Source organism: Canis aureus, chromosome 8 (genome assembly GCF_053574225.1).
Source record: "Canis aureus isolate CA01 chromosome 8, VMU_Caureus_v.1.0, whole genome shotgun sequence".
NCBI classification, from domain to species: Eukaryota; Metazoa; Chordata; class Mammalia; order Carnivora; family Canidae; genus Canis; species Canis aureus.
Window position 1 is genome coordinate 58,811,907 of NC_135618.1, and position 17,187 is coordinate 58,829,093.

Here is a 17,187-nt window from a genome sequence, read left to right on the forward strand (position 1 = left end):
CTATCCCCTCATCCCTGTCCAATTTCCTACACCAGTCACTGTTCTGGGCAGGTTCGGGTGAGGCCCATTGGCATGCTAATGCCAAGATATTTGCCAAGGGCCTCACAGCCAAGGAAGCAGGTGGGCAGCCTCCAGTGCCCTCCTGCTTCCAGAGCCCCTGCTCCCTCTTTTATGTCGCTCTAGTCTCTAAGACAAGGATAGATTATCTTCATAGTGATGGACATTTGAGACTGAAATCCAAGATGCTTCATAAATAAATGTAGCTTTGAATGAAAATTAGCAAAAGTGAGCCCAAGGGTGAGTGAAACAATAAGAAAGTATAAAAAACTAACAACATCACAAGACTATTTGAAGCACATAGGGTGTGACTCAGATGTTGCTAGCCATAGTTCCATCAGAATTGGCGGAGGGGAATGTGATCTCAAAAATACACAATGTGGACCTTAAAGCTAGGGCTCAAGTTCCTTTATTCTGGGAATTTTGTGATCCACCAGCCACTAGGCTTGAAGTGTGGGCTGGCAAGCCCTACATTTGGGTTCTTGAAGCCTGTTGCGCTGGTCATTTCTTCTAGAATGGCTGTTTTTGCTGCCAGGCTAGAAATTCCATGAGAACAAGCACTCTGTTTGGTTCATTCCTCTCTCTCTCTAATAGTAGTCAGACGTACTTCTCCGGACAAACATCCACAACAAATATTTGTTGAATAATGAGTTCATGAAAAGAAAAACAAATTAATCAGTTAACCCCTCGATGCAGGGTAAAAATCTTTTCTGGGCCAGGCAGATTAATATAAATGTGCAGAATGGCTCCTATAAGGCAATAGGAGTAAGTAAGAATTATTGCAACTAGTGGTGCATGCCAGACTCAAAAGCTTCCAAATCCCAATTTTATAAAACTGCCAACCACATGAGAGACATTATTGGGGATTGGTGGGGAGCAGGGAGGCTGGCTGTAAGTCAGTGACCTCCACCCCAGAGATTGCCACTTCCTCTTGAAGATTGTCAGGGTATCCACTGTGCTTTCATGGTCAAAACATTAGATCTTCTTTTAGGCAAAATCAGTAGGATCTGAGACATAAGAATACGCTGTCATCTGAATTTGAAGTGTTCTGTAAAAGCCAGACCTCTGCGAAAGCAATCACGAAACACTGATTCATAACTGTATTACCTCATTGTAACCCTTCAGCAACCTTGTCAGGTAGCCAGGGCACATTTCCCCACATCAGAGGAGGGCAGGGCCAGGGAGGGGCCTTTGACCCAGAGACTTGCCTGGGGACATAGAGTGGCTGGAGTGAGGGTCAGAACCTGAACTTAGAATTCAGACCCAGAACTCAGACCCAGCTGTTCCCCTTTCTGAGTGTAATAAGAAGTTTCAGGCTTCATCCACTAACATTTAGCACACACTTTAGTACGTTTACTGGCCTCAAGGCAGCTTTGTGTCAAAAGCTCTTACAGGCACCTTTTATCAATCCCATGCAAACCAATGGACAGTCACCCAGCACCTGACTTTCATCCCATTCTAGAGACCACTTGCTTCCAACATGTTAGTGCCACCAAGCAGGGAATAAATATGGGCACATGGTGAGGAACCCGGACTTTGGAGTCAGACAGTCATTCATCCAAAGTGGCTCTGCCATTGTTAGCTGCCCAGTCTTGCACTGGTACTTAGGTGGCCTGTAAGATCAGGACACCTACCCACCCGGGTCGCAGGAGGCTACAATGAGATAAGGTGCATGGAGAGGTTAGCTTGGTGCCAGATATGCAGCAAAAAGCTTCATAAGTAGTAGCTGATGAGCCGATGAGGCTGTTGATGTTATATTATTACTAATACTGCATACATTTTGTGTTTCATGGCACAAGTTCCCTCCCTTGCCTAGCCCAGGAGAAAGGAGGCAGATCAGGCCTGTAAGGCACTAATCCGCTGACCATCAAACCCCTGCTGCCTTTTAGCCTGTGGTCCAGGCGTCTGTTCCTCCCTCTGCCTCCTCCCTGGCTCTCCAGTGAGGGGGCTGATTTGTTCTCCACCCGCAGTGTTTACTGCCTGGCCTCCATGCAGAGGGTTTTCTGCTGCAAGGGTGTGAATCTAACATTTTAACCACAACACTGAAATCATATATGACCAGGTTGTAAAAGCAAAGCTCTAAAGTTAGTTTTCACAGAGAAATTTCTGGATGATAGCTTCAAAGCAACCGGTAGATCCCCCTGCATGGTATCCCTTTGAAGTATGGGCAGGATGCCTTTCAAAGCAACCAAACCAAGATCCTCCTCTTTCCAGATGGAAAGGTTTTGAACTGCTCTCTCGAGGGAGTGTTGCTACTTACTTCTCCCCCTTGCCCCAGGAACAGATGGTTTTAGATCACACAGGCATTTATAAGAGCATAGGTTCCTAAAGTTTGCTCATCCAGTGTGAGCAAATCATGGTTTTCCTTTTTGAAGAAGACACCAGCCAAGCAGAATCTAGGCTTCTTTTTCATGTGTATTTTGTCAATATAATTATGGCATTGAAATTGGCATTAATAGAAACAAGAGGAATTATTGAGATTTAATTTTTTTTAAATCACAAGAGGCATTTTTAAAAATATCTCATCGGCTTAATAAATTACAAAAAAAGATTAGAAGGTCAGAGTAGCCGTGTTTAAACACTCTGTTTCCATTGAAGATGGATTTAAGTGGACTGGCTGCTATGGAAAATGAGGCCGGGGTTGGGGGGGTTGCTGCACCCACGCAGCCGGCTCTCCTCTGGCTTTTGTTAGCTAAGCTCAGGGCTTCGGATGAGAACATTGCATTCCGGTCTGTAGCCCAAGTGTGCACAATTGTCTCATATCTATTTGGTCTCTAAGTGGCTTCAGTGTTTACCGTCAGACCTTTTACCATGGCTTCGCCAAGTCTGTGCTCTATTTTGACTTCACCCTTCATTGTTTGGATTTTGTTCTGGGAGCTTTTATCCAGAGAAAGGCCCAAGGCTGCTAGATTCCCTGAGTTTCTTCCCGTTAGAATTGGGACCCTGTTGTTTTTTAAGTCTGGACTGAGTGTCTGGTGCTACCGTCTGCCACTTTCTGAGTCATTCTTTTGGGGGGATGAGATGAGTCCCAGGGATAGAGATCAGTTACTTTTCAGACAGCTGGCTGTCTGGGGCCCTGCACCCCACTGATCCCTCCCACTCCCGCGGGGAATTTTCTTATTTATAAGAGTCAGGGACAGGATTTAAACATAAATGGAAAGATACCATTTTTTCCTTTTTTTTTTTTGATACCATTTTTTCCTAATTATAAAATTGGAAACATGCTTATCATTTAAAAAAAAAAGAGTAAGTAAAACAAAGGAGAAAAGAAAGTTCTCATCATGCAACTCCCAGAGAGAACACCCTGTTAATAGTTTGGTGACTCTTCTTCCCCAGACTTTTCATGTGTGGATATGCATACAGGCACGGAAAGTAATTTTTTAAATCGGATTTAGTCTACATTGTACATATGGACATTTTTCAACAGGCTTATTTTGGCTTAAATGTGTATCCTGCTACTTTTCTGAGTAGGTACCACAAGACCCACCTCATTTTCTGTGAGGGCCGCTTGAGGCTCTGTCGATGCCTGGTCAGTGAGCATTTAATCCACCACTTCTTGTTGCACTTTTGGAACGTTCTCAGTTATCAAGAATCGGCATATATCAAGACCGAAGGATAAATTTTCAGAGGGACTTGGTCAAAGGGTGTATATACACTGTTCATTTCCAGTCAGTCATTTATCATCACTGCCTCCCAAATGCATATCCAGAGGCACCCCTGCCCCACGCCCACCCCACTACCCCTCCACCTTGCCCCTCACTGCTACAGCTGTACCCATGTGCCTTGTCTCCACCCTGTCCTCCTCTCAGGATCCAGGAGCCATAGTGCCCTTTAAAACCAGAAGTCACATAATATTGTGCCTTTGCTTGGCACCCTTCAGTGGCCTCTTGTGGCACATAAACCAAAATCCAGACTGCCTTGGCTTATTAAGCCTTGCTGTGACCCCTCCCTGTTCCCTGCCCTCCCTCCTCTGGTGCACACCACCCTCTAGCCATGCTTATCTCCTGGCCTTTGCCTCTGCTGTTCCTCCTGCCTGACATGCTTGTGCCCCAGACACTTCTTGGGTGGTTTTCTCAGCAGCCAGCCTTTCCTGACCGGCTTTCAGCAGGGGCTCCTTAGCCCACTCACCTTCTGTGCAACAGCCAGGCTGGCTCTTTCCTTCATAGTCCTGGCTAGGGTAGAAATGCCCCTATTTCTTTCTCTTTATGTCCTGATTGTCTGAGGCTTCGCCACCTTACTGCCCACTGTTATGCCAGCCCTTAGCACACCTTGCCTGCATGCCTGAACAAATGAGCAAGGGTAGCAGCTATGTCACCGCTGTCTGTCCTCCCCTCCCCTCCCCCCATCGCCCTGCACTGGTTGGACCATGACAGAATGCAAAGGACTTTGTTTTACACTTGGACAACCTAGAAGGAGCAGGGAGCAGTGGCCAAGGGCACTTGTCACTGCCCTGCCACTTCATCACTGTGACAAGTCAGACCAGCTTAAAAGTTATAGGCCCTCCATCTTAGGGGGGGAGACCCCAAAACTCCAGTCACTGAAACTGTGGGTTGCAATGTGGTGAAGGGGCCAGAGAAGCTGGAGGGAGCCTGCTCAGGTGACCATGGATTAAAGCATCCCAGTGCCCCATCCAGAACCTTCCTGGAACTGGCTGTGGTCGGTGGCTCCACTCTGCCGTAGACATCAACAGAAATGATCGTAGGCCCTGGGACTGGCTGGGATTTCCTGGGCGGTGACCACAGTCTCCCAGCAAGGAATCTGCCAGCTAGCTGGCACCCCTTGTATCATTTTGATCCAAGGACAGAAGCCAGTTGCCAGTCCTCTTTGCCTGTCCAGTAGTTCATGTTATCTCAGGGTTTCGCTCTATCTTGTCGGGTTATCGTGAGCATCAAATGAGAGAAGGAGTTGAAAGTGCTTTTTTGTAAAGCATAGAGCGGCATTCCATTGAGTCAGTCACTGTCACTGATATTTGGCAGTGGCTGAGAGAGAGCTGGAAAAGACACTAACTATACTAGTGTCCCATTGCTGCTGTGACAACCTCACACAAATTTAGTGGCTTCTTTTATAATTCTGGAGGTCAGAAATCCAAGTTCAGTTCTACTGGTCTAAAATCAAGATGACAGCAGTCCTGTATTCCTTTGGGAGGCTCCAGAAGAAGAGCTGTTTCCTTGTCTTTTCCAGCTTCTAGAAGCTACTGTCATTCCTTGGCTTATGGCTCTTTCCTCCTCCAAAGCCAGCAGTGTGGCATCTTTTTTCCTCTCTGACCTCTGCTTCCATTTTTATATCTTCTCTCTCTGACTCCTGTCTTCCTGCCTCCCTCTTACCAGGACCCTGGTGATTACATTGGGCCCTTTTGGATAATCTGGCCTAATTTCTCCTATCTCAGGATCCTTATTCACATCTGCAAAGACCCTTTGCCCATAAGGTAACATTCATAGGTCCCAGGGTTTAGAACGTGGACATCTTTGGAGGCCATTTATTCCGCCCATAGCAATTTGCCCTGCAGCTCTCAAAGGTCTTGGTCTACCCCACATACAACATACATCCATTCCATCCCAAGCTTCCCTGTCTCAACCCAAAATATCCTCTATATCTCACCTGCTCAAAACTTCCAAGTGTCGTCATCTGTGTCATCTGAATGAAGTAGGGGTAGGGATCCAGGTAGAATCCTTTTGAGGACCAAACTCCATCTGTGGGCCCTTGAAACTAACAAGTTACCTGCTCCCAAGGACAATGGCAGGTCAGGCCCAGAATAATGGCCACAGACATTCCCATTACAACAGGGACAAAATGAAAGAAGGGAGTCACCAAACCCAAGCAATTTTGAAATCCAACTGGGCAAACTTCATTGGGTGGGTTTCAAGTCCTTGGAAAAATTCTCTGTGACTCAGGGCTCCAGCCTCTGGGCCCACGGCCCCATCCTTGGAGCCATCGTTCCTCTCTCATGTAGGGTAGCCTGTGTCTGCAGCTAAGTATCAACCTGCTTCCTGACTATGGGATTTGGGGAGTATGATAGCCTTCTTTTATTTTGTCCTTCCTCTCTTGGTATAAGCCGGTAGTGTTTCCACTGGTATGACATTCTCAAAACCCATGTGGTCTGCTATGTACGTCTCTAGAATCCCCTCCATTAGACAAAGAGGTTCCTTCATGGATCTTCATGGGTAATCTTATCTCTATGCCTGGCTTCTTCTGGGATGGCTAAGAAGATCCATGATCCCAGGTCTAGTGTCTTCAGAGAATCCTCCGTGTGATTGAATCCTCTAAACTCCGATCCTTCTCAAGGACTAGCAAAAAGTTGTCCAGCCATACCTTGGGTTTCTCTCCAGAGCATGATTTTCTAACCACGAATCTCTGCATGTTAGCATCTTTTGCAACTGGCTAGGCTGAGAGTTTCCCAAATCTTCAAATCTCAGTTCCCAGTTCCACTTATGACAGAACTGTAGGCACAGCACAGCACAGCAGCTAAGATCCTGCCGCTGCATCATAAGATTCCTTGTTTCCTGAGCCCCTACAAGCCAGCACCTCTGGTGTCCATATTTCTACCATCGGGTCTTTTTTTAGGACGACTTCTCTAGAATGATTAAACTATTCCAGTGACTCTTCCCTCTTCATGAGCTGTCACTGACTTACAGGGTCCAGGGGTTAGGACTTGGACACCATAGCAACTGTTAAGTTTACTGGCCAACCACCAGTATCAAGCAAGCGGTATTGATTGCTTCTCATTTACTCAGAGCTATGTTAGACAACACGAGCTGGGGGGGTGGTATAGCCAAACATTAGTTTGCCCAGATAGCCCAGTTGACGTTTTTTTTTGTCCCAGAGTAAGTAGACCAGTACCCTTTTTCCCTTTCAAAAGTATCCTGGCTTCGGTGATGAATTTTCTGGTCACTCTAAGTGTAGATCATAATGCTCACCCTTCAGATTATAAATTGATCTCGTGGAGATGAAACACAAATTGAAAAAAATTATCCAGCAGCTATGGATAAGTGCTAAATCTTATGATATCTTAGGTTCTTCTAAACATCCTTCAATATATAGGACAGCACTCCCTACAACTGTCTGGAAGACACTGTACCATCTGGAATTTCAAGGTCATTTGGAAGCCTTTGGGGTTTCATATTCAGAGTGTGGCCCCTGGATCAGCAGCATTAACATCAGCCTATTTGAAGTGCACATCATTAGGCCTTGTCCAGGACCCACTGAATCAGAAACTCTGTGGGGGTGGAACCCCACAATCTGTTTAAATAGGCCCCAAACAAGAACATCTGTAACACAGAGACACACACACACACACTCTTAGTGGTATCCCAGGCATGTGACCACAGCAAATACTATAAATACTCCTCTGCTAGGGAGTTACTCGTTTGTCCCTGTCTTTGTTTTCTCGTCTTCAAAGCGATGACAACACACGCATCAAGATGATTTGGGTAAATGTTCATTTGCTGGGAATAGTTCTTTGGTCCTAATGATCTATTTGCAGGTGAGTTTTTCTCAAAGTAGCATATTTCATTTTTGGCCTCTCTTCCTGACTTTTGATAGGAGCTAAGAAAAAGCCTGGAACTTAGTGTAAATCTACAGAGGAAACAGAAAGATGGTTCCAGTGATGAGTATGACTCCATTGAAGAAGAGGTGCTGTCTGAATCCGAGCCCGAGGAACAGGTGCTGATGAGCCAACCCAAAGATGACCCCGCTCTTTCCAGTGGGGACTCCATGCAGAAGGATGTTGCTGAGGACCAAGAGACAGAAGGGCACCCTCCCCAGGGCCCAGACACCCTCGTGGTGCTGGAATTTAACCCAGCTTCCAAGAGTGAGTTCTGTCTTTGTGGGCATGCCATTGCCCTTGGTGTGTCCGGGTCTACTGGGAGGACTTGAATTTCTAGCAGTACTTGGAATTTAGTTTTGGGGAGACTGTCCCCCAGGTCAGGGAGGTATATCAGCCAGGTCTCTGCTGACTACAAGAAGCAAAGGCTCCCAATGGCCTATAGATGACCCTGAAATTCCAGACAGCCGATGTCTGGCAGATAGTTTTGGGGGGCTGTCCTATGCACTGTAGGATGTGTTGCAGGATCTACATGCCAACAGGCTAATGATACATTCTGGCTTAAGCAAAAGGAAGTATATTGGCTTGGATCATTGAGATGTCCAGGGCTGTCAAGGACTTTCCCTCCCCTTCTTCCCTCCTCCCTTCTCCCTTCCTTTTCCCTCTCTTCCTCCCTCCCTCTCATCTCTGCTTTTCTTTTCTTTTTTTTTTTAAGATTTATTTATTTATTCATAAGAGAGACACAGAGATAGGCAGAGACACAGGCAGAGGGAGAAGCAGGCTCCCAATTGGGAGCCTGATGTGGAATGTGATTCCAGGACCCCGGGATCACAACCTGAGCTGAAGGCAGACCCTCAACCACTGAGCCACCGAGGTGCCCTTCATCTCTGCCTTTCTTTGTCTTGGTACCATTCACAGGTGGGCTCTCCACATTGCAGACACAGAATTGAGATATTGGCTTGATGCCTCCATCAGAAAGTGAATTTTTCTCCCCAAAAGCTCCAGCAAAGGTCCCAGGCCTGGCTCTTGAGCCCACATTGGGTCACATTTCTGAACTAGTCACTGTGGCTCCGGTTGGCCTGGTCTAGCCAGTAAGGCTATGGCTGTGGTTATTGCCACCCAAACCACATGGACTGTTTGTTAGTAGTTCCAAAGGAAAATCGAGGTGAACCTGAAGAAGGAGGAAAGCATGCAGGGCAGGCAGAAATAGCAGCCATCTGCTAGAGGAGGTTTTCCAGAAAAGACCCTGGAAAGTAGAGTCAAGAAAGCAATTTGAGGAGGAGCGAGAAGGGGCCCACCTGCCACAGTTCCTGGGGCCAGTGCCGAGCTGGCTCGGTCTCTGCCTGCCCTTCCCTCTCCATCCTGGGCACATCCTTCTCACAGTTGTGTGTGCCAGACTTTCTGAACCAAATACCAAGGCCACCTGGCTGGGAAACAGGGGTGCCTCTAAAGGAAGAGAAATGAGGGGATGTATGCAATTAGGCAGAGTATATTAGTGTGTTCAGGCTATACGGACCAGGGGAGAGCTCCAACAGCAACAGGAATGCATTTTCTTATCATTCTGGAGGCTGGAAGCCCAAGGTCAGGGTGTCAGCCAGTTGTTTTCTTCTTAGGCCTCACTCTGGCTTGTTGGTGGACGTCCTCCCCCTGTGTCCGCACGAGGTCTTCCCTCTGTGTTTGTGTGTGTCCTAATCTCCTCCCACAAGGACACCAGGCAAACTGGATTAATGCCCACCCTCATTGACTCATTTTACCACAATGACCAAATAGTCTCCAGATTCGGTTAGATTCTGAGGTCCTGGGGATTAGGACTTAAACATATGAATTGGGAATGGATATAATGACTGGCAGCCCTGGAAACGCCACACACAGGGGTTGATGCCTCCAGAGAGAACATTTGTCCCTCAGATATGCTCTCACTGTGTTCTCTCACCTCCAAACCTTTGCTTGGGCTGTTCCCTCTGTCCTGATGACCACATCTCCTCTCCTTTCCACTCTGAACCCTGAAACCTGGCTCCCTGCTTTCCCCTCAAGATTCAGTTCAGGGGCTGCTTCCTCCAAGAAGCCTCCCTTGCCCTCTCAGCATGGCTCAGGTAGGTTTGCCTCCTCTGCCCCCAGGGTGTCATCATGGCACTGGTCTCACCATGGACTCCTCTTGTCTTTCTCCCCCTCTGGCCTGTGAGCCTCTGCCAGGGCCCCCACCAGCGCTTCCCCGCCCCCGCCCATTGCACCCCCAGGGGCAGCACTCACCTGGCACGTTTAAACCACTCCAGAAATTGTTGTCCGATACATGAAGGCTTTACACCTACCTGCTAAAGCGTTCCGTGCCCATGCTTCTGTGTGAAACCCGCTGCAGTTACACAGGGAACTGTTTTTCTTCAGGGAGTGGGGAGGCCGGGGGAGGGCAGTAAGGAGACTGAGTGAGCCTCCCACTGGAAACAGGGCATGACAGTCACTTCTGGTACCAAGGACCGGGCCACAGAGAGAACCACTGGACTCCCCAGCGCAGTTTGAGAGTGAGATTGGAGCATACAACAAAAAGAAAGAACTTCACTTTCTTAACAGTTTGCCTATTTTTTGAAGATTTTATTTATTTATTTATCTATTCATTCATTCATTCATTCATTAGAGAGAGTGCATGCACAAGTGGGGGTGGATGAGGGGCAGAGGGAGGAGCCTAATGTGGGGCTTGATCCCAGGACTCCAAGATCATGACCTGAGCTGAAGGTAGACACTTAACTGACTGAGCCACCCAGGCATCTGGACATTTTGCATTTTTTGACAATGAGATTGCTTGGCGAGTCCCTGCACTAACCGCTGTGATGTCTGCCCCGGGCAGGGGCTGCCTAATCTGGAGCCTTAGAGGGTCAGAGGCATGCCTCCTACTGCCACTCATCTGTAGCCTCTGACCACAGACCCACTGAGAGGAGCAGGCAAAAGTTGAGCAGCCTGTTGCCAGGTCTCCCCAGGCCCCAGTGGAGGATCCTGAACATTTACTCAAGCACAGTCAATAGTAGCCTGAAAAGTTGTGCTTGGTTCTGGGCTGTCCATTCATTCGTGCCCCAGGCCTAGGCATATACTGGAGCAAGAGAGGTCTAGTCCCTTCTCCTATGGCACTTAAACCTAGCAGAGAAAACAAGCACCTAAAACATAAATAATAAACGATTACCAACGTCGACTGAATTCTTACTAACATGCGCCAAGCGCTATTCCAGGGGCTTACCATGTGTAATCCAACACCAAGACCAGTCCCGTCAACGTCCTTGCTTTACAGATGGGGACGCTGGCGAACAGAGAGGTCAGATGACTTGCCCAAGGTCACACAGGGGCAGAGTGGGATTGAATTTGCCAGGAGTCTGAACCCAGAGCCCAAGCCCTTAATCACTAGGCTGAATAAATAAACCAGATCAAATTAGAAAACAATAGTTGGGCTTTGAGGAGCTGATAAGTAATGCCACCCACTCTGTCTTCCTTCCTAATCGAAACATATGAGAGATGGGCTTGGGAATCTGATAGAAGGAGAACAAATGTTCACCTTTGCAACTGAGAAGAGCCAGATTGCTGGCTACTCGGTGCTGCCCCTCTGAAGTAGGCAGACCCCTGACCCCAGATGCTGACAGAGCTGGGCCACTGATGGCATTAGTGTGGTGGCAGATGGCTGTGTGTCTTGAGGGCAACCCCGCTGGAGGAGGGAGGGGAGTGGCTGGATTGAGCTTTGATGTCTTCCTGCCACCACCACCCCAGCCCCCCACCCTATCCCATCCCATGTGACTTCCTTCTGAGTGAGGGCCAGGGTATGAGTGGCACAGAAAAAGGCAGAGGTTATTTTCCTAATAACTGGAAAGGGAAAGGCTAGGTCATGGGTCAATTTAGGAATTCACAGAGGAGGATGGGGCGCCTGGGTGGGTTAAGCATCCGACTCTTGATTTCAGCTCAGGTCATGATCTCAGGGTTGTGAGATCAAGCCCCATGTTGGGCTCCTTGCTGAATGTGGAGCCTGCTTGAGATTCTCTCTTTTCCCCTGCCCCTACCCTCACTCATATTCCTGTGCATGCACTCTTTCTCTAACTTAAAAAAAAAAAAAAAAGAAAGAAATTGAGAGAGGAGGATAGAAGGAGAGAATTGTACCCTCAAGAGTTTTGAACATTGTGCAGAGTATAAAACAGGATACCAGTTGGGGGATGGGGGTCCGAGAAGAACCCCTCAAGCTGGAATGGTCAGAGAAGCCTTCTCAGGAGGTGATGGTGAATCTGGGACAGGAATTAAGAGGAAGTAGCCATTGGAACAGCATTCCAAGGGCAGGGAGTAGCAAGTACAAAGGGCTCAAAGAGGAAATGAGCTTGGTGTACCCAGGGAGAGGGAAGGGGCCAGTGTGGCTGGATCCAAGTGAGCACATGGAGAGTGTAGTACACAATGAGGCTGGTCGGTGATCTCCGGCCACTTTCCGTGAAGACTCAATGGTCCTAGGGTAGCACCAAGGGTCTGCATCCTTTGGTGCCCTAGAAAATATCCTTGTGTAGACCTGATAGCAAGGAGGGCCATCTTATGCAGAGGAGGGGGTGGTAGACAGGGGATAAGGTGGCTCAGGGCAGGGGTCCAAGCCAGGTGGGTCTGATCAAATCCCGATTCTATCGATTCCCAGCTCTGCGACCTCAGACAGACAACTTGAACTCCAGAGCCCTGCTCTGTAATAGTATGTATTAGTTTTCTATCACTGCTGTAACAAATGATGACAAACTCAGTGGCTTAAGCGAAACAAATTTATTATTTATGGTTCTATAGGCCAGAAGTTGGACTCAAGGCTCACTGGGCTAAATTCACAGTGTCAACAAGGCTGTGATCCTTCTGGAGGCTCTAGGGGAAAAATTCTCTCACTATTCCAGCTTCTAGAGGCTTCCACATTCCTTGACTCATGGCCCCTCCCTCCACCTTCAGAGCCAGCAACCTTGAGCCTCTCTGTGCCTTTCTTACAGAGTCCCCTCTCCCCCTGGCCCTCCTCTTCTGCTGTCCTCCGTGTGTGTGGGTGTGGGGGGTGGGGTATTGCAGTAAGGAACACCTGACAGATTTTACCATTTTCACCATCACTTAAGAGTGCCACTTGGTGTTACTAAGTACATTCACACCGCTGTGTAACCATCATCAGAATCTATCTTCAAACCTTCCTCATAGTCCCAAACTGAAACTGTATCCCTCTTTCACTTTTAAGAACCCTTGTGGATTATACTGGATCCATTAGGATAATCGAAGATCTCCCTAGTTGAAGGTTGGCTGATTAGCACTGTGGATTCCGTTTTGCCTTGTGACTTTGGGTTAGGCCATCTTTGGGCAGATCATTATTTGCCTCCCATCTACCCCCTGGGATGGCCAGAGAGGTGAATGAGACAGACAGGGTGTGCCAGAGACCTGACCAGCACCTGCGTGCTCGGGAGGCCAAATCCAGTTAGTGCTGGCACTCTTAGCAGCAGCAGCATATTTTCAGCATGTGGAGAGCCAGTCTTGTGGTCGTCTGCCCCCCTCCATTCTCTGTCTTGTCCCATTGGACATAGTGGGTCCTGGATGTCATCCCTTGGGTTCTGCATTACAGGCCAGCCAGGGAGCAGCTACTTCAGGAATTATATAGAGAAACACACATCCTTTGTGAGGCTAAGAGGGGATGGTGGAGAGGTTGCTGCCAGTCTGAAAAGAACCCACACAAGCCCCCAGCCACTGTCCTGAGCTCCCAAGAATCCTGTGGGGACTTGGATTCAGGGACTCTCTCTCCTTTGGGCCCCCAGAAGCCCCCAGGATTGCTCTCCTGGGAGTCCATCATATTGCACTTCAGCAGGCATTGGATTTCCGGCCTTCCCAAGCCAGGAGGTCCTGCATCCAGGGACCTTAACCCTTCTCCCCATCTGCAGAGTCTATTCTGCTTAGCTACCCCAGCCTCGCTGCCTAGAGGGCTGCTCTTCTGCCTGGCAGTCCTGAGCGTGTCCTTCTCTTGCTCTTAAACCTGTGCTGGCCAGAGCCCTGACGCCATTTCCCCTGCACTTGAGCCATTTACAAACCTAAAGTCACTTTTTTTCCCTTTTTTTTTTTTTTTTGCCATCTCCACAAACCTCCTGTACTATTAGCTTTGATGAAACAAACATCTTTCTTTTTTTCCTCCCTCCCTCTCAATTTCTACCCTCTCTCCCTCCCCTTTCTTTCTTTTTCTTTTCTCTAATAATTCTAGGATTGTTCTAAGCAGTACTATCAATGAAATCAAGAGTTTGATAGGCTGGTTACATGTTTTTCCATGAACGTTCATTTATATAACTGCTTAAAAACCATTTGCCCACATGGCATCTGGCATCATCTCCCATTCCATCCGTGGTCCAGGCACCCTGCTTTTCGAAATGTTGGCTCTGCAGCATGGTCTGCGGGCCCTCCCTTCTCTGTCTGGCTCCAGTCACCCCCTTAGGCCCCAGCCACTCACCTGCCACATAACCTTCCAGCTGTCAAGCCTTTGCACATGCTGTTCTCTGTGTCTGGAATGCCCCATCTCATGCCTTTGGTAACATCCTGGTCACCTGTATGCTCCCTGTCTGCTGCACACCCTCTGGCCACATGCTTCAGGCTGCATGCTCCTCCATAACTCTGGAACCTTCTTCTTTCCCAGCCTTCCCGTCTTATCCCTTCCACCCTCTTTTCCTGGGCTAAGCTGTGAGTCCCTCCAGGGCAGCAAATGTGTTTTGCTCTACTCTTTTCACCCCAGGATGTCCTTGATGGCATCATTATTTCATGTACCATGCTGCCAATTAAACCTCATTGATTGTAAGACTCCACCCTACTCAGTAATGTTAATATCTGGAAACCTGTACATATCATAGAATGTTTCATTTATTTGCCAAAATGTGCTGCATTATTCACATCTCTGATCCTGAACTTGCCTGGCACAGACTAGGGGTTCAACAAATATTTGTTGAATGAATATGTGAATGAACCAACAGATACCTGAGTAGCATGCCCCAACTTTGCTGGTGCTCCGTGTCTGACATCTAAACCATTGTTTTCCTACAGGTAATAAAAAGGAAAGGAATTTATCTGCCAAGAGGAAGGACAACGCTGAGGTTTTCATTCCCAGCAGACCTGAACTGAACTTGAACCCCCAGCCCTCTACTGTGTTCCCAGACCAGGAGAAGGCATGCTCAAGTAAGAGTCCTGGCAGGGAGGACTGGGGCTGGGCCTGGATCCGGGTCCCTCTCAGTGGGATGCCTTGAGGGAGGAGTCCTTCCTGTGTTACCCTCTTTGTCAAGGTCTGAGCTCACATTTTACAAATGTATTGTTAGTCAAGGTCTCCAGAGTTAACAGAACCAATAGAATGTGTGTGCACATGTGTGTGTGTGCATTTGTGTGTGTGTGAGTCCAATCTACAAGATGGATCAGCAGGCTGGAGACCCAGAGGAGACAGTGTTCCAGTTCAAAGGCCATATATCCTGGAAGGGCTAATGTTGCAAAGGAAGTCCAGAGGTAGTCTTCTGGAGAATTCTCTTACCTGAGAGAAGGTCAGTCTTTTTGTTCTATTCAGGCCTTCAGGTGAATTATACCATTACGGATGGTGATCTGCTTCATCCCCCAACAAAACGTTACTCTCATCCAAAAACACCTTTTGGAAACACCCAGAATAGCCCAAATATTTGGGCTCCCTGGGGCCCCATCAAATGGACACATGAAATTAACCATCATAGCTCCTTTCTCACTCTGCAACCAAGATGTGGTTATAATGGAAAAGCTATTTTAGTGTTGGTTTTACTTTTTCATTATGGTTTTACTTTTATTATTTTTTTAACAATTTTATTATTTATTCACAAGAGACACAGAGAGAGACAGAGGCAGAGACATAGGCAGAGGGAGAAGCAGGCTCCATGCAGGGAGCCTGACGTGGGACTCGATCTTGGGACTCCAGGATCATGCCCTGGGCCGAAGGCAGGCTCCAAACCGCTGAGCCACCCAGGGATCCCCCTGGTTTTACTTTTAAATTAATTTGTTTACTTTATGTGGATAATGATGCACGCAAATGGTACTAAATTCTAGAAGTAGGCGAGTTTATGGTGAATGCTGCCTGCTGCTCCTCTGATGAAATTGATTGAGGACTTACCATAAGCCGACCACCACTGTCAACAATTAGTCCTGTCACTTGCAAGGAAATTATAACCCTTATACATAGCCTTAGAGGTAGGTCCAGGGGTTGTCCCCATTTCACAGAGGAGGACCTGAGGCCCACAGTAGGGGATTCACACAGCTGGGAAGTGGCTGCTGTAGGCCCCAAGGCCCAGTGGAGTGTGACCATGCCATGTTCTGAGCGGCAGACCACACGCACTGGAGACTGTTGATGAGTCATTGCAGCTGAAGGCCAGATCCAGTGGCAGAGTCCCTCTGGGGAAGCCACTTACTTCTGGTTTTTGCCACCCAAAACGAAGGACCTCAAAGAGTCCAAGGCAGGGGCACCTGGTGGCTCAGTGGTTGAGCGTCTGCCTTGGGCTCAGGTCGTGGTCTCGGGGTCCTGGGATCGAGTCCTGCATCAGGCTCCCCACAGGGAGCCTGCTTGTCCCTCTGCCCATGTCTCTGCCTCTCTCTGTGTGTCTCTAATGAAAAAATAAATAAAATCTTTTTTTTTTTAATTTTTATTTATTTATGATAGTCACAGAGAGAGAGAGAGAGGCAGAGACACAGGCAGAGGGAGAAGCAGGCTCCATGCACCGGGAACCCGACGTGGGACTCGATCCCGGGTCTCCAGGATCGCGCCCCGGGCCAAAGGCAGGCGCCAAACCGCTGCGCCACCCAGGGATCCCAATAAAATCTTTAAAAAAGAAAAGAAAACAGTACAAGACATCCTGCTATCCCAAGAATCTGGAAACCTGGGGAGTCCTGGGCAAAATCCAGCCCCAGACAGCCTTGTTAGCCAGTCTGTGTGAGCCTGGGGCCCTGCTCTCTGGGGCTGTGGCATTCCATCCGTATCTGCTTGGGGAGCTGGGGGGACTGGGAGCCGAGCTCGAAGCTCCTATCCCTGCAGCTCGGGGCAGGTAGAAGGAGAAAGAGAAATAACAGGAACAGCCATTGCTTACTGAGCACTTGCTCCAGCTGTATAAATACTGTCTCTGTTTGGATTCCCCCAGACGCTGACTCTGAGGTAAGGATTTGAGAACGAGTCATTTATTTGGGAGGTGCTCCCTGGTAGGGGACAGCAGAGGGGAAGAGCCCAACCTGGCTTTACCACCAAACAAGTTCACTGGGCAAGTGGAGTGCCTCCTGGCTGGGGGATTCTGGGGGCAGTGCTGAACACAAGCCTCTGCATGTTACCTCTGCCCCCCATCCCAGGGCAAGGGGGCTAGACTCTTATACACCCCTCCCTGGTGCCAGCGGAGCCCAGAGTCAGAGCTGCGGGCTGAGGTTTGGCTGAGGGGCTGTGGGCAGGGCAGCACACAGGCCATTATCTGATTAATTCTTGTGCACCCCAAGCTCCAAGTGAAGGAAATGACACACAAACACAAGACAAGGCAGTTTAAGTAGCAAGTGATTTTATTTTATTTTGTTTTTAATGATTATTTATTTATTTGAGAGAGAGTGCTTTC

The 17,187-nt window shown here is 48.2% G+C and overlaps 1 protein-coding gene across 3 annotated transcripts in view; it reads left to right on the forward strand.

Annotated features, from left to right (window-relative positions):
* The window catches only part of KATNIP (katanin interacting protein), a 195,523-nt gene that overhangs the window by 90,652 nt on the left and 87,684 nt on the right, over positions 1-17,187 (forward strand). For 2 of the 3 annotated variants that reach the window (XM_077907116.1, XM_077907115.1), the window contains 2 exons: positions 7,597-7,864; positions 14,636-14,767. In XM_077907116.1, the coding sequence (XP_077763242.1) occupies positions 7,597-7,864; positions 14,636-14,767 (400 nt within the window). The remainder of the gene's footprint in view (positions 1-7,596; positions 7,865-14,635; positions 14,768-17,187) is intronic. The other variant, XM_077907117.1, reaches the window with a different exon arrangement.